This window comes from Propithecus coquereli, unplaced genomic scaffold (assembly GCF_000956105.1).
Source record: "Propithecus coquereli isolate 6110/MARCELLA unplaced genomic scaffold, Pcoq_1.0 Scaffold294, whole genome shotgun sequence".
Classification (NCBI taxonomy): Eukaryota; Metazoa; Chordata; class Mammalia; order Primates; family Indriidae; genus Propithecus; species Propithecus coquereli.
The window spans coordinates 3,661,604-3,680,453 of NW_012148552.1; the positions used below are offsets into that span (position 1 = coordinate 3,661,604).

Sequence of the window (18,850 nt, forward strand, 5' to 3'; positions counted from 1 at the left end):
TTTATTCCGGCCCCCTCCCCCAAGTCCGAGTTTCAAATATGTCCATCCTTCAGGTGGTGCGCATTGCACTCCTTGTGTATGCAAATACCCGTCCCCTCCTCCCCCTATAATCCTTTTAATACTCTGCTGGATTTGGTGTTTTGGTATTTTGTTGAGAATTTTTGCATCTATATTCATAAGAAATACTGGCCTACAGTTTTCTTTCCTTATAGTATCTTTGTCTTGAGCTGGTATTCAGGTGATGCTGGCCACACAGAACGAGTCAGGACGTGCTCCCTCTTTAGTTTTGGAGGCCAAGAAGGACTGGTCCTCCTTCCGCGCCGAGAATCCACCAGTGCAGCCTCTGGCTCTGGGCTTTTCTTTTTTTTTTTTTCCTTAGCCTGCGATCAAATACATATAACATAAAATTTACTCTCTTCACCTGCTGGGGGGTTTTGATTCAGTCTTCTTGTTATAGGTCTGTTTAGACATTCTACTTCTGTCCCAGTCAATTTGCTACTTTGTGTATTTCTAGGAATTGGTCCACTTCACCTAGGTTGTCTAATTTGTTGGCATACGGTTGTATTTTCTTTTTTCTTTTTTTTAAGGTGAAAGTAGATGTTTATTACAGAACAATTTTTTTTTAATTAGACGGTGTAAATAAAAAACCATAATACCATTAACTGACAATGACCTGGTAGCATGCAGATACTTCAGGCTGGAGAGGTGTGTTTGTTCTTAATGAATTTACATATGATAAACTTTTATGACATTTGATATATGTCAAATCAAATGTATGTATGATTTGGCCTGACATGATTAATAACTTAAAGTAAAACATAAACATAAGGGCAATTTAAACATTGGTATTAATTTGTATGAGTCAACTCAAGGTCAGTGACTGGAGATCTGTATTAAAAAAACTTGAGGTCAAATAATCTTTAGGAAGCAACGCTGTACTGACGTACGTTTGAAGATCAAGGGGTAAAAGTCCACTCTCAGTGACTACCATTCAACAAAGGATGTACAACATCCTTCACACATCTGTTTCAAAAACAGCACGTTCCCAAATTATACATCTCTTTACAAATAGGCATTACAGTGTTAGTAACCACAGGGACACCATCAGGACGAGTTCCAAAATACGCTGCTGACTTTCACAAGGCATCCCTGAGCCATCGCTTAAGGCATCCATTTTAATCTTGGGGCTTTAAGAACGTCTTCTTTGCTTTAGGCAGTTTGACATCTCCATTTTCGTCTTCTTCATAACTGGCACGGTCTCTCTTCTTGGCAAACTGTTTCCCAATTGTCCCCACCAAGGTCTCATATCTTCTCGCCATTTCTTCATCTGACACATCGACCTCCTCTGTTTTATCTTTAACAACTTCTGCTTTGTTCTTGGCATTCGTCCGCAGCATTGATTTCTCAACTTCAGGGTTAAATCCTCTGAGTGACATTCTTCCTAGAGGAGATCTTCCGTAGCAAGGAACTGTGCTCTTCTATCATGAAACCCTCTTTCTCTGTCGGTGCTGGCAAATCCAAGTAGCAGTGCTCTTCACCAGTGATTTCCTTTTCTTCCTCTTCCAGTTGTGTCTTCGTTTCCGAGTCCAGTCCCCTTTGCGTGAACTTCATGCACAGCAGGTTCTCGGACAACTTGGTCTTCCGCTCAGCCGCCATGGTGGCTCTAGCCCCGCGCGGCTCTCCAGCTACGAGCTGTATTTTCTTACAGTGCTTTTTATTTCTATAAAATCGTTAGTAATGTTCCCACTGTCATTTCTGATTTTAGTCATTTGAATCTTCTCTTTTTTACAGTCATTTTTTTTGTTAAGCATTCCAGCTGAAGATTTGCCAATTTTGTTGATCATTTCAAAGAACCAACTTATGGTTTAGTTGACTCTCTGTTTTCTACTGTCCGTTTATGTCTGCTCTGCTCTTTATCGTGTCTTTCCTTCTGCCCTCTTGGTGACATTTCCTCAGGGTGTACAGCGTGGTCCTGGTTTGATAGCTGTCCTCTGTCTGAGCGGAGGCACGTCCCGCTGTGACGTCCGCTCTGGTGCTGCTGCCGCCACGCTGCGTGTGAGGGTGTCTCGGATGCTCCGTGCCCTGCGGTCGTGGATGGTGCTGTGGACAGCTTGCTGTCAGGACTCTGTGCACATTGTTTCCTCTGGGCACATCCCCAGGAGTTGACTTATCAGACTTCCTGTCAGGTGTTTCTAAAGCTCCCGCCACAAGGAGCTGGTCCGTGTGCGCTTGTGTTACGTGGAAGGCATTGTTTTTCTGCACCCTCTTCCACAGTTGGCATTTTAAACATGTATTTTTCAATGTGGTCAGGGAAAAATTATACCTTGTTTTGGTTTGTATGTTTTTTGTTAGTAGGGGTGGGACAATTTTGAATATGCCTTTTGGGTGTTTTTGCTTTCTGCTTTTAGAACTCCCTGTTTGTGGGTCTGGCTTTGGGTGCCTGGCCTTGGGGGCACTCTGAGCAGTTTGGTGGTTGGGGTCTGGCTGCCTGGCCCTTGTGACCTCTCCTCTGCCCCTGCCCAGCCGGCCCAGGCCTTCGTGGTGAAGCGCGGCGTCCACGTGTCAGGAGCGTCTCCCGAGAGCATCAGCAGCCTTCTCTCGGAGGTGGCTGAATACGGGACGTACTACACACGCCTGAGCCACTTCTCCCTGCAGCCCGTCCTGGACTCCTCATACAGCAAGGGCCTCGTGTTCCAGGTACGGCCCTCAGCCTCACGGCTGTCACACACCGTCACGAGAGCCGTGTATACCTTCTGGAAAGAGGATCAGAGGTCCTGCTCCAGGACCACTGAGTCCAAACCTTTTGTTTCCATGGCAACACCTAAAACCTGGTAGTTCCTCTTCAGGAATGGGGTGACCGGTGCTGGTGTTTGACCTCACGCGTCATTCCACTGCACACCTGGGACAGATGTGTTGGGTCATGGGATGGGGAGGCAGGCGTGGCCAATGTTTGGTGGCCCGAGAGGAGGACCGGCTGACGTGGGGTGAGCAAGGCAGGTACGGACAGTGTGTGGGGGCAGGAGCTGCCTGCGCCCCATGGGCCCCAGTGCGTTGCACGACCAGCAGGGCAGGGCCGCCGTGTCTGACTTGCCGGACTTCAGGTGCTGGGGGTTCTGAGCCCAGTCTGGCTCCAGGAGTTACTGTTGAAAGACTCGCAGCTGGCTCGTGTGCTGGTGGGTTCCACAGGATGTCAGGGTGCGGCCTGACGGGGAGAGGACAGGTGTGTAGGTGCGCAGGGTGGTTTGGGAGAGCTGAGAGGGCATCAGGAAGATGGGCAGAGGGCACAGGGCCCAGGAGGAGCCGGGCTGCGCGGGCCCCTGCGTGCGTTGGTGCCATGTGGGTCGCTGGGGTGACAGGTGAGGTTCAGGTCTGGGCAGTGCAGGCTGGGGAGGTGGGTGTGGCCCAAGCCGCTTGGGTGCGACCTTCCGGGCACAGGAGCAGCGAGTGTGGAGGCCCCGAGTGCTGCAGGGTGGAGAATGGGTTGGAGTGGGCACCAGGCCGGGGTCGGGGGACAGAGAGGGGACACCAAGGAAGGCAGGACTGTGGTTCTTGGTTGTCTAGCACGTGTGGCCAGGCCAGGCCACATGACTCCTGCGGGTGTGTGGGCTGAGACGGTTCTAGGGTTTTCCTGTCCTGTGGTCTGAGCAGCTGAGGCCTTCCAGGGTCAGCGCCGGTGTGCAGAGTCCGGATACCCTTTCCAGCACCATCCCAGGGCCCCGCATGAGTTGCCACGACAGGCTTTGTGGTGGGCCCGTGGCTGCCCGTGAGGGGTCCTTGCTTCTGGCCTGGCTGGGTGGCTGGACTTAACCCACAGTACCCACCGCTTGAGAATGGAGCCCCAAGGTTGAGGCGTGGAAGCAGAGCCCCTTCCCCAGCACCGGGGCACCTTCAGGCCCTGAGCCCACAGCCTTGTCTGTGTGCCCAGCCGCTCTCCTCCCGATCCCTCGCCCACAGGCCTTCACCAGCGGCCTGAGGAGGTACCTGCAGTACTACCGGGCCTGCGTTCTCTCCACACCGCCCACCTTGAGCCTCCTCACCATCGGCTTTCTCTTCAAGAAACTGGGCCGACAGCTCAGGTGAGCCTTGGGGCTTGCTGGGCGGTGGAGGGTCAGCCCTGCTCCCTGGCAGGGACGGCCCGTGAGGTCAGCCCTCGGCAGGTGACGGGACAGCCCTTGCCTGGCCGAGCCCACCAGGTGCTGGGTACTGTGGACATCTGCTGTCGGCCCCCTGCGGCCAGCCCTGCCCTGGCCCGGGGGCTTCTGCCTGGGCAGCACCCAGGGTTGTAAATAACCAGGCAGTGTTGGCAAGTGCCGTCAGGAGAAGGGAGAGGGGCTGGGGGCTGGGGTGCAGCGGGAGCCACGTGAGGTGGGGCCTCCACACGCAGGGGACCCGAAGGCTGAGAGTGCCTGATGCAGTGGGGGCGGGGAGCTGGGGCCCTGGATGGGGGTTCTGGCCCGTGTGTGGTGCTGCCGTGTGTGGCTCAGACCCAGGTGCAGGGGAGAGGGGCCTGGCCATCCAGGCCAGAGCAGGTGGTGACCTGGGCAAAGCAGCGGGGGGCTGAGATGGAGCCCAAGTGTGGGGCAGGGGAGTCACAGACACGAGAGGGCTCGAGTCCTGGCTGGAGCCTGGGAGCGGGTGGGCAGCTGGGCTGCGTGTTGGGGGTGGGGGTCTGGCAGGTAGCTCAGGTCTGGGTTGTTGGGATGCAAGTGGTTTTTAAAGCCTGGCTGGGTGGGTCAGTCACTTTGGGGAGCAGGAAGATACACAGAGGTTTTGCTCACCTGGTGTCTGGTCCAGGCCTGGGGACCTAGAGCCCCATGGCTCGGTCTGATCCAGCCTCTGGGTCTAGGTACCTGGCTGAGCTCTGTGGCGTGGGCACTGCGCTCCCGGGAGCCAGCGGAGGAGGGCCCAGGGCTGCGTTCCCCACGGTGAGTTGTGCCTCGTTGCTGAGCGCGGTGGCCTGGCCAGTTCCAGGAATTGGGGCGGCTGGGCGTGGCTCTCCTGGGGCTGCTCCTGGGCAGGGCTGCGGCTGCGCTCCGAGCTCCGGCTGCGCTGAGCCACCTGCCCTTGCCATCCGCAGGGAGTGAAGCTGCTGTCCTACCTGTACCAGGAGGCGCTGGACAACTGCAGCAATGAGCACTACCCTGTGCTGCTGTCCTTGCTGAAGACCAGCTGCGAGCCCTACACGCGGTGCGCGCAGGCCTGGGCTCCCCGGAAGGGTGGGGCGGGGCTGCACTCCGACCCTGCAGGTGTTTGAGAGCGTCCTCTCGCCAGACACCTGCTGATGCGGGGATCACACACCAAGAGGAAGGCGGGCTAGGTGGGCTCTGGCTGTGGGTGTCCTGGGCAGGGGGCCGTGCCCTCCTCTGCCCACCATGCCCACCTCACTGCCGCCCACCCCCACCATACTGTTGGCCACGCCCACCTCACTGCCTTCCCGTGGTCCGCAGGTTCATTCACGACTGGGTGTACAGTGGGGTCTTCAGAGACGTTTACGGCGAGTTCATGATCCAGGTGAACCACGAATACCTGGGCTTCAGAGGTAGGTGGCAGCTGGCTGCTGGCAGAACCTGCACACCTGTGGGCCTGGGGTTGGGCCCATCACGATGCCACCTGTGTGTTCTCTGCCACGTCTAGACAAGTTTTACTGGACCCATGGCTACGTGCTCATTTCCAAGGAGGTGGAGGACTGCGTGCCCGTGTTCTTGAAGCACATCGCCTACGACGTGTACGTCTGCGGCAAGACCATCAACCTGCTGAAGCTCTGCTGCCCCCGGGTGAGGGGGGTCCCGGCACAGCTGGGGAGGGGAGGGCTCTGGGGGCCCAGGCTGGTCCTCGTGCCGCCTGCCCCGGCCCTGCCAGGGCTCACTGCAGCCTCCCCCTCCCGGCAGCATTACCTCTGCTCGTCCGACACCCCTGTCCCTCGCATCTCGGTGATCTTCTCCCTTGAGGAGCTGAAGGAGATTGAGAAGGACTGTGCTGTCTACGTGGGGCGGATGGAGAGGGTGGCTCGTCACAGCTCCATCAGCAAGGAGGAGAAGGTGCGTGCACCAGGGTCTTGGGGGCTGTCTCTGCACCTCCCCGCACCCCCTGGGAACTCAGGCTGGCTGGGAGGGGCGCTGGGTGTGCAACGTGCAAGATGGGGAGTCTCCCTTCTGGCGTTTTCCATCCTGGTAGTGGCTGGGTGGGTGCTGAGGGGGAGCCAGATGCTCAGGATGGGGGCTCTGTCCTCTCTCCTGGGCCTGGGTGGCCTGAACCCCAGGCTTTGCTGACGTGGGCAGCTCCAGGGGGGTTTCCCTTGGGCCCGCCAGCTCCGGACAGACCCATTCCCAGCCGAGCTCCAGGGGCAGGGCCCGGGGGTCCCCACCCGTGTGGCCCGTGCAGGCTCCCCTCCTGCTCAGAGGGGTGGGTGTGCCTGGGACGGGGCTGTGTGTATCCTGTGTACTGGGGGGATTGTTGCTGGGGTCAGTGCCATTCCCAGGAACAATCTTTCTGGCCTGTTCCCCGGTGGGCAGCAGGTTGCCCTGGGCAGAGGCAGACCTATGAGGCCAAGGGGGGAGGCCCCTCTGTGAGACCCCCGGTCTCCCTCCAGGGTAGGCGCGCTCAGCCTGGGGCCTCAGCCCCAGATGTTTCTCTGAGCCTGCTAGCTCCAGCTTGTCGCTGCTCAGCACAGAGGGCACCTCTCTGTCACTGCCTGGTGCCCTCCTCACAGCCTCGAGTTGTGCGTCCCGCCTGCCGACCCTGGTTCTGCGCAGGGTGTTGAAGGGGTGGGTGCGACAACAGTGGGTGTCCCAAGCATCCGTCCCCTTTCGCAGGCCATCCTAGGCGAGGGGACAGAGGATCAGGACACTTTGTGTACCAATTTTCTTTCTCAGGAACTACGTATGGAAATTGCAAAGCAAGAGTTGATTGTCCACGCCCGGGAGGCAGCGTCCAGGGTGCTGAGTGCGCTGAGTGGTGAGCACGGCCCAGGTCCTCCCTTGGCGGTGTGGGGGCCCCTGTGGGGGCTCCTTGTGACCATGCACCTCTCCCTGTCCCGACGCAGACCGGCAGATGTCGGAACAGATGGCCTTGGACGCCCGGAAGCGAGAGCAGTTTCAGAGGCTGAAAGAGCAGTTTGTGAAGGACCAGGAGGTGGGTGGGCCTTGCCCCCGCGGGGTTCAGGCGTGTGCAGTCCTGATTTAACAAACCCGGCTGTGTGTGGCGCAGCGACGCCGGGCGGCCAGACAGGAGGAGCTGGATGACGACTTCAGCTACGCCCGCGAGCTCCGCGACAGGGAGAGAAGGCTGAGGGCCCTGGAGGAGGAGCTGGAGAGGAAGGCGAGGTAGGCGGCAGGGCCGAGGCCCGGGGCCCGTGGTTCAGGGACCCACAGCGCCGTCTAACCTTAGTGGCGGCGACTTGACTTTTATTTTGAGAGACATCAAGTATACGTTAAGGTAGAAAGACCCACATGCAGACCCCAGGCTTCCCCCGCGGGTCAGTGCTTCTGGCATTTGGCTGTGCTCAGGGACCGCTGTCCTAGAGCGTCTTCTTGCGGGTGGTGTTCTCGTCCACGTGAGAATCGAGGCGAGGTCCACATGCCGTGTTAGTGTCCTGGCATTTGTCTAGCACAGCATCCGAAAGTCTGTCTCCTTGTGGTGTCGCCAGCTTGCCCTATAACCTGGGAGTGGAGCTGGAGTCTTGAAGGGGCTGTTCAGCCTCTTAGAGAAAGCCTGTCGGGGAGAGGTGGCTGTCCTGCTTAGCCTCGCGGGGTGACCCGTCGTCCCGACCTTGGCTGCTGCTGACGGAGCCGGCGAGGGGTGTGCGTGCAGGAGGGTGTGTGTGCGCGCTGATGCGTGTGTACGCGCACACGTAGGGTGTGCGCGCGTGCATGTGAGGAGGAGAAAACACGGCACAGAGACCGTGATCTTGGCCTGCGGCAGCCAAATTGGAAATGTTTAGCTCAGGTTTGGGCCGAGTTGCGGTTGGAGAGAGCCTCAGTCTCTGGGAGTGATCGGGAAGGCGAGCTTTGAATTTGGCAAATAAAACGTTTGTGTTGGTTTTGCTTCGGGTGCTTTTATTTGGTAGTCTCGGTCCCTGGGGGTCGCATCTGCAGAATGGGAAGGCGGATGCACGCCAGAGGCGAGGCCTGGCTTCCCGAGGGCTCTGCTCACCCCCTCACCCAGGCTGCGTGGGATCTCATTCTGGTGTTCGTTACCCTGACGGGGGCCGGGGTCTCCCAGTCTGGTGGGCGGAAAGCCAGGTGCTGCCCCTGCAGCTGCTGTGAGGGCGCAGAGGGAACGGCCGTATCAGGGGCCTGGGGAGGTGCCCACCCCAGCCCACGGGGCACCATTGGTGACCGTGTCTTCTCCGGGCATGGCTTCAGGCAGGCGCTGGTCGACCATTACAGCAAGTTGTCCGCGGAGGCGGCTCGGCGGGAGCAGAGGGCGCTGTGGAGGATCCAGAGGCACCGCCTGGAAAGCGCGCGGCTTCGCTTTCTCGTAGAAGATGAGAAGCGCATCCAGGTATTGCAGTGGTTTTAGATGGAAGCTTTTCCCCTGGCTTTGGGGGTCTGTGAACCTGCCGAAATTGCACACAGACGTATGTGCCCGTGTAGGGGCAGTCGGCCGTTCTCATCAGCTGCAGGAGGGCACTGTGCTGCCCCCTTTGTGACACCCAGTTGCACAGGTACAGGTGGGGAGCTCGCAGGTGCTGAGCGCTTCCACAGCCCAGGCTCGTCTTGGTCAGTGTGCGTGGCAGGCGTGGGCAGTGGGGCTGTGCTGTGCTGGGCACCAGCTCTGCTGGTCACCCCTGAGCTGCTGTTCTTGTCCTGCTGGCTTGAATTTCAGGGCATGCTGACAGACGTGTCGGAGGTTCACAAGCCCCAGGAGCTGCTGGCCATCCTCCCGAGTGATTGCTCCCAGGTGAGGGGACAGGGCAGGGCCCAGGGCGCCCTAGTTCTGAGTGGGGTGTGCTGGGCCTGGCCATGTCCCCATAGTCCTTGGCGCTTGGTGAGTGTCAGCCACGGTCATAGAGTTGAACTTGGGAGACGGGGTTAGGTGGCTGGAGGGAAACTGAGGTCAGACTGGATCCAATGGCACTATGTTTCAGGCCGTGTCTCTGGGTCCTGAGCACGCAGACGGAGGCCGAGGCTGTGATTCCAGGCTCAGAGAGCAGCACTTGGCAGCCTGGCATTGCCCCAGCAGGCCGAGCATGCCGACGCCACAGCTCCTGGAGGCTGCAGCGGTGGGGGCTGGTGGCACGGGGCCCCAGCAGGTGGCGGGGGCTGAGCAGCCTGTGCAAACCAGCGAGGTCCCGCTCCTGGAGGAAGTGCTGCAGACCATCGGCTCAGACCCGCCCTCCTCGGCTCTCGGGGAGACACCTGCAGCAGCCAGCACTCAGCCCTCCGAGCTGCAAGAGTACGACTTCAGTACTATCCTGCGGCCAGCTGTGGCCACTGCGCCTTCACCAGGGCCCTTCCTGGCTGCAGAGGGCTGCTTGGGCAGCTTGGAGCAGCCGGTGTGGGGGGACACCTGCATGCAGCTGGATGCACGTGTCCCTGACACACAGGTGGCTCTGCCCCAGCCACAGCCACCCGACCACGTCAGTCCTGACGGGAGCAGCCGCCCCACAGAGCAGCTCTGTGGGCACCTGTCGGGGGCTGGTGTTCCCACAGAAGGCTGCGCTCCTGGAACAGCTCCCTCCCGGCCACGGTGGAACATCCACGGACATGTGTCAGACGCCAGCATCAGGGTTGGGGAGAACGTGTCAGATGTGGCTCCCACTAGGCCACGGTGGAACGTCCACGGACACGTGTCAGATGCCAGCATCAGGGTTGGGGAGAACGTGTCTGACGTGGGTCCCACTAGGCCACGGTGGAACGTCCATGGACACGTGTCAGATGCCAGCATCAGGGTTGGGGAGAACGTGTCAGACGAGGCTCCTACTCGGCCACGGTGGAACGTCCACGGACACGTGTCAGATGCCAGCATCAGGGTTGGGGAGAACGTGTCTGACGTGGCTCCCACTAGGCCACGGTGGAACGTCCACGGACACATCTCTCAGTCCCACATGCTGCCTGGGCCACTGTCACCAGAAGCTGAGCCCAACATACCCACGCCCCACCAGATCCCCCCTGGCCAGCTGTCCCAGGCAGGCCTCAGCCTGGGGACACAGAGCCCTGCCCTGGAACATGGGCCACAGTCCCCTGTAGAAACGGTGCTGTCCATCTGCTCCTCCAGCTCGGGCAGCAGGGAAGAGAGCAGCCTCCAGACCTCGCCCTCTGCCGTGGCCAAGCCCGATGTGCTGGGAGACGGCGTCCCCGAGGAGCCAGGTTAGAGTGGGGCAGCCGTGGTCAAAGTGGAGCTTTGGGGCCCGTGGGGCCCACAGAGTCCCAGCGGGAAGAGGAGGCAGCAGCTCATGAAGCTGCCTTCAGGGCTCCTCTGTCAGCCAGAGCCTGAGCTGCTGTCCTGGGGCCATAGGAGGTACGGCCTGAGCTAGGGCCGGCCCCACTGTCCCCTCAGCAGGCACTTGGCTCTGATGCCCCCTTCTTTCCTTTTGTGCCCACTCAGGCCCCGGGAGGAGTGGAGGCGCTGAGGACCTGTCTCCAAGTTGGCCTCTGAACCCACAGGTCAGGGTGGACACTTCCCAGGGGCTCGGGGAGCACACGGCGAGGGCTCCGTCCCTCTGGGTCTCATGTGCTGTTTTCCTCTTTCTCAGCACCGGGGAGGGGGACCAGCAAGCAGCATGCTGGGCAGGGAGGCAGTTCTTTGAGGTTGGTGTCTTCGTAGGAAGACACAGCTGCCCCGAGCAGCCCAGGCTGTGGCAAGGAGGTGGTGGAGGCGGAGGCGGAGGCAGAGGCGGAGGCGGAGGCCCGGCGCTGGGGCCGGGAGCAGGCCTACCTGGCAGGCCTGGCCAGGCAGTACCCGCTGGAGCAGTACCCGGACAGCTACGAGTGCATGTGTGAGTGGACGGCTGCGGAGGGTGGAGGGGCGGCAGTCCTGGGCCAGCACGTGCCGTTGAGCGCACTGACAGCCGGCTGCCCTCAGCGGAGCCTCCTGCTGCCCACCTGCTACACCACGTGCGCCCGCGGGCCTTCGCCTTCCCTGTGGACCCCCACGTCCAGTCCGCCGCGGACGAGACTGCGGTGCAGCTGAGCGAGCTGCTGACGCTGCCCGTGCTCATGAAGCGCTCCCTCACGGCCCCGCTGGCCGCCCAGTGAGTGCTGCCCGCCCCACCCCTGCCCTTGCCTGCCCCTGCCCCGCCCCCCCACCCTGCCCCTGCCCTTGCCTGCCCCTGACCCTGGGCTCCCACTGCAGCATCTCCTTGGTGAACAAGGCCGCGGTCGACTACTTCTTCGTGGAGCTGCACCTCGAGGCGCACTGCGAGGCCCTGCGGCACTTCCTGCTGATGGAGGACGGCGAGTTCGCGCAGTCCCTCAGCGACCTGCTCTTTGAGAAGGTGACCCCAGGTGCAGGGTGGGGGTGGCGCTGGCTGCAGAGGGGAGGTCCCCTGGGAGGGGAGGCGCTGGGCCCTGCTGAGTGGCGTGGAACTCCTCCGGGTGCCTGTCTCTCCCCTCAGCTCGGGGCCGGCCAGACGCCGGGAGAGCTGCTCAACCCGCTGGTCCTCAACTCCGTCCTGAGCAAGGCCCTGCAGTACAGCCTCCACGGGGACACCCCGCACGCCGCCAACCTCTCCTTCGCCCTCAAGTACCTGCCGGAGGTGTTCGCGCCCAATGCCCCGGACGTGTTGAGCTGCCTGGAGCTCAGGTACAAGGTCAGCAGCGGCTCCCGCCACGCAGATGAGGGGGCTGCCCTGGGGGGCTGAGTGCCGGGGGGCTGCGTGCTGAGCGGGGCTTCTCGCGCAGGTCGACTGGCCCCTCAACATGGTCATCACCGAGAGCTGCCTGGGCCAGTACAGCGGCATCTTCTCCTTCCTGCTGCAGCTGAAGCTCATGATGTGGACGCTCAAGGACGTCTGCTTCCACCTCAAGCGCACAGGTAAGACTGCGCGGGACCCGCCCCGGGCCCGGGCCGCCGCTCACCCTCTGCTCTGCCCTCGTCCAGCCCTGGTGAGCCACGTGGCCGGCTCCGTGCAGTTCCGCCAGCTGCAGCTGTTCAAGCACGAGATGCAGCACTTCGTGAAGGTCATCCAGGGCTACATCGCCAACCAGATCCTGCACGTCACCTGGTGCGAGTTCAGGGCCAGGCTGGCCGCGGTGCGTGACCTTGAGGACATCCAGCGCGCCCACGCCGAGTACCTGCACAAGGCCGTCTTCAGGTGAGGCCGGGGACGCCTGGGGCCGCGTCCCCACCCGCTCCCGGGCGCAGCCCACCCAGTAGCGCTCCCCCCGGCAGGGGCCTGCTGACGGAGAAGGCGGCGCCGGTCATGAACATCATCCACAGCGTCTTCAGCCTCGTGCTCAAGTTCCGCAGCCAGCTCATGGCGCAGGCCTGGGGCCCGGCCGGCGGGCCTCGGGGCGCTGAGCACCCGAACTTCGCCCTCCTGCAGCAGTCCTATAGCACCTTCAAGTACTACTCCCACTTCCTGTTCAAAGGTGAGCCCCGAGCCAGGTGGGGCTGGGGTCAGCCCAGGTGGGGTCCCGAGTGCGGGCGAGGTCTGAGCTGCTCGCCGACCCCCCAGTGGTGACCAAGCTGGTGAACCGCGGCTACCAGCCCCACCTGGAGGACTTCCTGCTGCGCATCAACTTCAACAACTACTACCAGGACGCCTGAGGGCCTGCTCCGCGCGGACGCGAGGAATAAAGGTGCCTGAGCCTGTCACTGCCTCTCGTCTCTCCGGGGCTGGGGACGGGGCAGGAGGGAGGAATGAGCACACGGAGGCAGACTGAGGAAGCAGGTGGTTTATTGAGGGGCCTGGGAGACACGGTGAGGGCTGGAGGAGCTGCCTGGTCCCTGGGACCGGCCATCGCGTCACCCACACACGAGGCCAAGCTCCCGTCCTCACAGGGTGCTCCCCGGGCTGTGCTGTGCTGCTGAGCTGGCGTCAGGCAGAGACGGGTCGGGTCCTGACTGGACGTCTCTGTCCTCATGGAGAGGCGGGCGAGGGGGCGGCCTGGCCCTGTCTCGGTGACTCGGCAGCACTCGAGGGCCTCGGAGACTCCAGGAGTGTGGAGCCCCCAAGGCCGTTACGAGGATCACGTCACGCACAGTTCTGCCGCCCAGAGCGGGGGCTTGCTGCTGTAGGAGCGCCTCCTGCCAGCCGCCCCCACACCCTCGGGCTCCGCGCTGGCCGCCGCTTCACTGTCGTAGGGGGTCTCCAGCAGCTTCAGCACTCGCCGCACCTGGGGGAGGGGGGCGTGAGGGGTCTGAGGCGGCCCTCCCTCCCGGGGAGGGCGCAGGGCAGTGTGTGCTTGCCTCTGAGAAGTCTCCGCCCTCGGCAGCCTCGATGGCATTCTGTGCGATGTAGTTCCTCAGCACGTACTTGGGGTTGTTGGCGCGCATCACACGCACGCGCTCGGCCTGCCAGGCAGCGGTGTCCCCGACACCCTCCATGTCCTTGTCCAGACGGGCTCTGGAATCACATCCGGGCTGGTCTCTCCTAGCAGGTGGGGCCCAAGGCACTCCCCCCCCCGCCAGGCTATCTGTAGTCACCTTCGCGTGGCCCCCGTGGGCTCACCTGTACCGCTGGAGCCAGCTGGCCCAGTGCTCCTTGTTCCTGCTCTGCAGCTCGGCCGGGCCCAGCTGCTCCAGCCGCGCCTGCTGCTCCACGCGCTCCAGCTCCCTCGTGATGTTCGCCCGCGTGCCCATGAGCGCAAACAGCTGCGGGTTCGACTGCGCCAGCATCAGCATCATGGAGAGCTGCCTGCAGCGGGGAAGGGGGCAGCACGAGGCTTGTCCTGAGCTGCTGGGAGGCCCTGTGCCCACCCCAGCCCGGAGCCCTGCTGTGGGGACGAGCCCGGGTGGGCACCCCCCCTCCCATCCCCCCATCCTGCTGAGGGCAGGGACAGTCTGCAGCTTGCTGTTTCCACCTGCATCCTGACGGGACGCCAGGGTGACCCCAGGGTTTAGCGTGTAGGGGGTGGTCTCTTCCCCGGCGGGCTGTGCACTCAGCAGGTCCCGCTGGCCTGTGCGCCCACGGCCCCCCTCCCCACGTTCCTGTGTGACCAGGGTCTGCTATTGCCACAGCCAGCACCTTCCACACGTCATCCCGAACATGGGAAGCTCTCTGGATGGGACAGTGCAGGAAAGTGTGGTCTGCCTGGGAATCTGAGCGCCCACCTGCCTGGCAGACCAGAGACTGTTCTGGGAAACGAGACCAGTGTTGCCCAGCCGTGCCGTCTGACCCCCGTCACACCTGTGTCAGCATCACTTGTCTTCTCTGTGACCAATGGGGCCCAACGCCACAAGAGACAGGCCCTGACTGCCTTCGTCCCTGGGACGGGAGTGGCCACCTGGGCCCCTGCGCAGCCCCCGCCAGCTCTGTCTCCACCGTTCCCCTTGAACCCATTTTCTGAACATTCCTCCCTTTCTGGAAACAAATTCCGAGGAAGCAAGACCCAGGTACCCACCGGGGATCCATCTGGGGTCGGAAGGCAAGTCTCAGCTCCTCCAGGGAGGCACACTGTGCGGTCAGCACGGCCAGGAACTCCTCCAGGTCCGGCGACTCCGGCTCAACCGGGAAGGAACTCAGGGAGTAGAAGGTGTTTGTGAAGTCGGCACCTGGAGCAGAGGCGGCTGAGGGCTGGAGGCAGGCACGGGCCTCCCGCACCCTCTGTCCAGCACCCGTGCCGAGCCTGCTGCCCCGCCACACCCCCTGCTGGGCCTCTGCGCATCTGCACCCGGCTCGACCGCTGTTCCCTGTGGACGGTGTGAGGAGGCGCCGTGCTGGGCGCCTGCCCCCACGCTGTCCGTCACCACTGCCCGCTCTGGACGCAACACGACACACTGAGGTCCTCAACCCGACTTGTTCAAACACAGTCACACGTAACCACGGTAACCCTAAGACAGTATCTAGAAATTAAACGCAAAAGAAACTGACGAGGGACTCAAAACAGTATATTACAAAAACAACTAAACCAAAAGGTGGCAATAATGGAGACAAAGAGGGACAAAAAAGATGTAAGACGCAGAAATAGCAAAATGGCAGAAGTACTCCCTTATCAGTAGTTAGGAAGTAAATGGATTACTGTCCCCACCGCAAGGCAGACCAGACCGGCAGAACGGGTAAAGAGACGCAGTTCAGCCACGTGCTGTCTGCGAGAGACTTGTAAGATACTCGAAGATGTGGATAGGTCGATAACGGAAAGGATGAAAAAATATTCGTCCAAGTGCCATGTGGCTCACGCCTGTGATCCCAGCACTTTGGGAGGCCAAGGCGGGAGGATCACTTGAGCCCAGGAGTTTGAGACCAGCCTGGGCAATATAGTGAGACCCTGTCTCTACCAAAAAAAAAACATTAGCTGGGCATGGTAGTGGCACCTGTAATTCTAGCTACTCGGGAGGCTGAGGCAGGAGGATCCCTTTAGCCCAGGAGTTTGAGGTTGCTGTGAGCTGTGATGACGCCACGGCACTCTAGCCTGGGTGACAGAGTGAGACCTGTGTTGAAAAAAATCCCATGCAAACAGTAACCTAAGCAGACCTGAGGTGGCTATACTTAGATAAAGTACACTTTAAGTCAAAAACTGTTACAAGCGACAAAGAACGGCATTATACATGGGCAAAAGAGTCAGTTCTTAAGAGCCCAGCACACTCCGCTGTGCAACTCTGCTACCTGTAAGAGTCAATTCTTAGAACGTGGAGAAAGGCAAAAGGAAAAGAGTTCACAAGGATGTGAAAATTATAAATATGCACTGAACAGCAGAACCCCAAAATACACAAACATTCACAGAATTGAAGGGAGAAATAGACAACAGTCCTATCATAGCAGTTGGGGACTTTAGTAGGACACTTAATAACAGACAAAAGATCAGTAAGGAAACGGAGGCTTGAACAACAGCACAGACCGTCCACACCTAGCGGACACACGTGAAGAACATCCAGCGAGAGCGGAACGCACAGTCTCCTCAAGCGCACCTGGGACGTTCTCCAGGTAGACCATATATTAAGCTACAAAACAAGTCTCAATAGATTTAAAAAGACTGATAACTTTTCCAACCACAATGGAATGAAGCTAGAAGTTACTTAAAAAGGTGTACACTTTATTTGTTAAGAGGAAAAAAACCTAGAAATTTCACAAATGATGTAAAGATTAACTGTCATACTCTTAAATGGGCCCTACAAGAAGTCAGCAGGGAGTTCAGGAACTACTTAGCGACGTGTGAACACAACGTACCAGAACGCGCGGGATACCACAGCCCAGCGATGGGCGGAACGCACAGCGGCCAACGCCTGCATCAAACAGGATCTCAAACCAACCACCTCACGCCTGAGGAGCAGGTGAGAATAAAGAGTAGAATGAGAACGAAGTTCGCAGAAGGGAAGGAAATAATAAAGCTTAGAGGGAGATAAATGAGAGAGAATAGAAAAATAATAGAGAAAAGTCAAAGCAAGAGTGTGTTCTTTGACAAGATCAGCGAACATCCTTAGCTACACTGATGAAAGAGGACACGACGGAATTCCGGAGCGGAGGCGGGGACGAGGCTACTGACCATGCAGGAACAGGAAAGGATTACGAGAGACAAACGCGCACGATTCGCTGACGTGAAACATCTAAAGCAGTCAGTTCACGGAATCGAAGGTGGACGGTGGTTGCCAGGGAGGGCTGCGAGGAGGGGGAATGTGGAGTCACTCATGGCCACCGTGCACGAGCTTCACAGATCTGCCGTGTGACACCGTGCCCATGGTGGACAGTCACGTGTCGTACACTTGCACAGTTAAGAGGTGGATCCATGGTAAGTGTTATTACCACAACAAGATTTTTTCCCCAGAGACAGGGTCTTGCTGTGTTGCCCAGCCTGGAGTGCAGTGGCATAATCAGCTCACCGCAACCTTGAACTCCTGAGTGCAAATGATCCTCCCACTTCAGCCTCCCGAGTAGCTAGGACTGTGGGCATGCGCCACCATGCCTGGCTATTTTTAAAAAGTTTTTTGTAGAGACAGGGTCTCACCATGTTGCCCAGGCTGTTCTTGCTCTCCTGGTGTCAAGCAATCCGCAATCCTCCCACCTCAGCTCCCCAGGGTGCTGGGATCATAGGTGTGAGGCACTGCACCCGACTTTTTTTTTTTTTAAAGAATACCATGAACAATTACATGCCAGAATTAGAGACCTGGATGACCGAGACAAATTCCCAGAAACACACAAATTACCGAAACTGGCCCAAGGAGAAATAGAAAACCTAGCCAGAACTAAATCTAAATAAAGTGAGTAAAAAGATTGATCAGCAATTAAAAACTTCCCAAGGAAAAAAGGCCAGGACCAAACGGCTTCACTGGTGAATTCCCCCAAACGGTTAAAGAAGAGCTAGTACCAGTCCTCAAACTTCTTGGTAACATGGGAAGAGGAGGGAAACCTCCTAACTCGTCTGTGAGGCCAGCGAGGCCTTAATATCAAGGCCGGACACTGTGAGAAAAGGAAACTACAGGCTAATATCCCTGCTAGATGCAAAAATCCACCGAGTACTAGCAAAATCTAGCGTGTCAAAAGGATCACAGCCACAGCGGGGTGGGGGATTATCCCCGGAACCCAAGGAGATGTGAACGAAAGGATAAAGCCATAGGGGCGTCTCTGGTGCAAGAGCACTCGACGAAGCCCGACAGCCTTTCGTGGCAGAAACGCTCGAACCGGAGGGAAGCGTCAGGCTGATGAAGCTCACAGCTCACAACTCGCTGGTGAGGAGACCCCGAGCACTCTTCCTCTACGACCGGGAACAAGACAGCGACGCCCACTCGGGACGCTTCTGTCCGTGCGAGAAGTTCCAGCCGGAGCAGTCGAGTAAACGCGGGGGCCGGCAGCCCGCCCCTGTGCCCAGGGGAACCGAGCGTGGACACGGCGCAACGGCCAGAACGTGAGCAGCCCAGGTGCGCGCCAGCGGGGGGAAGAGCGCTCTGACAGGCGCCTGGACGAAGGCTGAGGACGGCACGCCAAGTAAGACAAGCCGGTCATGAGAGGACGCACGCTGTGTCACTCCACTCACGGGGACCCAGCGTCGTCGAACTCACAGACACAGGAGGACGGTGGGTGCCGGGCTGGGGGAGGGGAGCTGGTGCTTCACGGGGACAGAGCTCCAGCTTGGGACGATGAGAAAGTTCTGGAGAGGGGTGTGGTGCCGGCTGCACAGCACGAGAAGGTGCTCAGTGCCACTGAGCCGTGCACTTAGAGGGTCAACTGCACAATGGCAAAATAAAACAGCGAGCCCCGCTGTGCCCCGTGCCGCGGTCCCTCACCGGTCAGGTGCATGGTCTCCAGGAGCTGGGCCGCCAGCCCCGCGTCCTCCTCCTGCGGCTCTCCCACCAGCCCCAGCTTCCGGCGCATCTTCTGCAGGTAGTGCCTCCGGAACTCGGCGTCGAACTCCTCGGCCAGGACGGCCTCGCCCAGCTCGAGGGGCAGCTCCGGCTGCAGGGCCTCGGCCAGCTTCTGCAGGTTCCACTTGCACACCTCGGGCTGCTTGCTGTAGGCGTAGCGGCCGGCGCCGTCGGAGGCGTTGCACACGTGGTCAGGGTCGTACCTGCCACGCGGGGCAAGAGAGCCCTGGCACCGCCGGAAGGGACGCGCCAAGGGGATGACGCAGGCCCCTGGAGGGAGGCCAAGGCAGTGGCCGTGGGTCCACCCTCTCCTGCCCTGTCCCATGGGGGCCCTGTCCCCAGTCTCAGGTCAATGACCCCAGAGTTGCCCTCGACTCTCCTGCCCACAGTCGGCCCCCAGCTCCTGCCAGTTCTGCCCGAGCACAGGGAGGCCGCGTCTGCTCCTGCTCAC

At 59.8% G+C, this 18,850-nt stretch overlaps 2 protein-coding genes and 1 pseudogene across 5 annotated transcripts in view; 1 reads left to right on the top strand and 2 right to left on the bottom strand.

The window, feature by feature from the left end:
* The window catches only part of TUBGCP6 (tubulin, gamma complex associated protein 6), a 35,886-nt gene that overhangs the window by 10,738 nt on the left and 6,298 nt on the right, over positions 1 to 18,850 (top strand). Inside the window, exons 4-25 of one of the 4 annotated variants that reach the window (XR_001137679.1) lie at positions 2,524 to 2,697; positions 3,955 to 4,076; positions 4,847 to 4,925; positions 5,078 to 5,187; positions 5,448 to 5,539; positions 5,635 to 5,774; positions 5,889 to 6,038; positions 6,873 to 6,954; positions 7,043 to 7,131; positions 7,207 to 7,322; positions 8,364 to 8,502; positions 8,827 to 8,901; positions 9,089 to 10,310; positions 10,549 to 10,607; positions 10,768 to 10,939; positions 11,026 to 11,194; positions 11,296 to 11,437; positions 11,558 to 11,752; positions 11,844 to 11,976; positions 12,075 to 12,256; positions 12,334 to 12,533; positions 12,620 to 12,746. Coding sequence is in view for 3 of the 4 variants with exons in the window: in XM_012648787.1 (XP_012504241.1) it covers positions 2,524 to 2,697; positions 3,955 to 4,076; positions 4,847 to 4,925; positions 5,078 to 5,187; positions 5,448 to 5,539; positions 5,635 to 5,774; positions 5,889 to 6,038; positions 6,873 to 6,954; positions 7,043 to 7,131; positions 7,207 to 7,322; positions 8,364 to 8,502; positions 8,827 to 8,901; positions 9,089 to 10,310; positions 10,549 to 10,607; positions 10,768 to 10,939; positions 11,026 to 11,194; positions 11,296 to 11,437; positions 11,558 to 11,752; positions 11,844 to 12,256; positions 12,334 to 12,533; positions 12,620 to 12,711 (4,032 nt within the window). In the remaining variant the exon portion in view is untranslated. Of the gene's footprint in view, positions 1 to 2,523; positions 2,698 to 3,954; positions 4,077 to 4,846; positions 4,926 to 5,077; positions 5,188 to 5,447; positions 5,540 to 5,634; positions 5,775 to 5,888; positions 6,039 to 6,872; positions 6,955 to 7,042; positions 7,132 to 7,206; positions 7,323 to 8,363; positions 8,503 to 8,826; positions 8,902 to 9,088; positions 10,311 to 10,548; positions 10,608 to 10,767; positions 10,940 to 11,025; positions 11,195 to 11,295; positions 11,438 to 11,557; positions 11,753 to 11,843; positions 12,257 to 12,333; positions 12,534 to 12,619; positions 12,757 to 18,850 lie in introns of those variants that run through there. The other 3 variants (XM_012648789.1, XM_012648787.1, XM_012648788.1) reach the window with 3 other exon arrangements.
* Positions 1,176 to 1,656, bottom strand: LOC105813947 (annotated as a pseudogene).
* The window catches only part of LOC105813946 (selenoprotein O), a 15,414-nt gene continuing 9,611 nt past the window's right edge, over positions 13,048 to 18,850 (bottom strand). The window contains exons 5-9 of the mRNA XM_012648790.1: positions 18,322 to 18,602; positions 14,508 to 14,658; positions 13,616 to 13,801; positions 13,354 to 13,510; positions 13,048 to 13,280 (exon numbers count right to left, since the gene is read on the bottom strand). Of these exons, the coding sequence (XP_012504244.1) occupies positions 13,134 to 13,280; positions 13,354 to 13,510; positions 13,616 to 13,801; positions 14,508 to 14,658; positions 18,322 to 18,602 (922 nt within the window). The 3' untranslated portion in view covers positions 13,048 to 13,133. The remainder of the gene's footprint in view (positions 13,281 to 13,353; positions 13,511 to 13,615; positions 13,802 to 14,507; positions 14,659 to 18,321; positions 18,603 to 18,850) is intronic.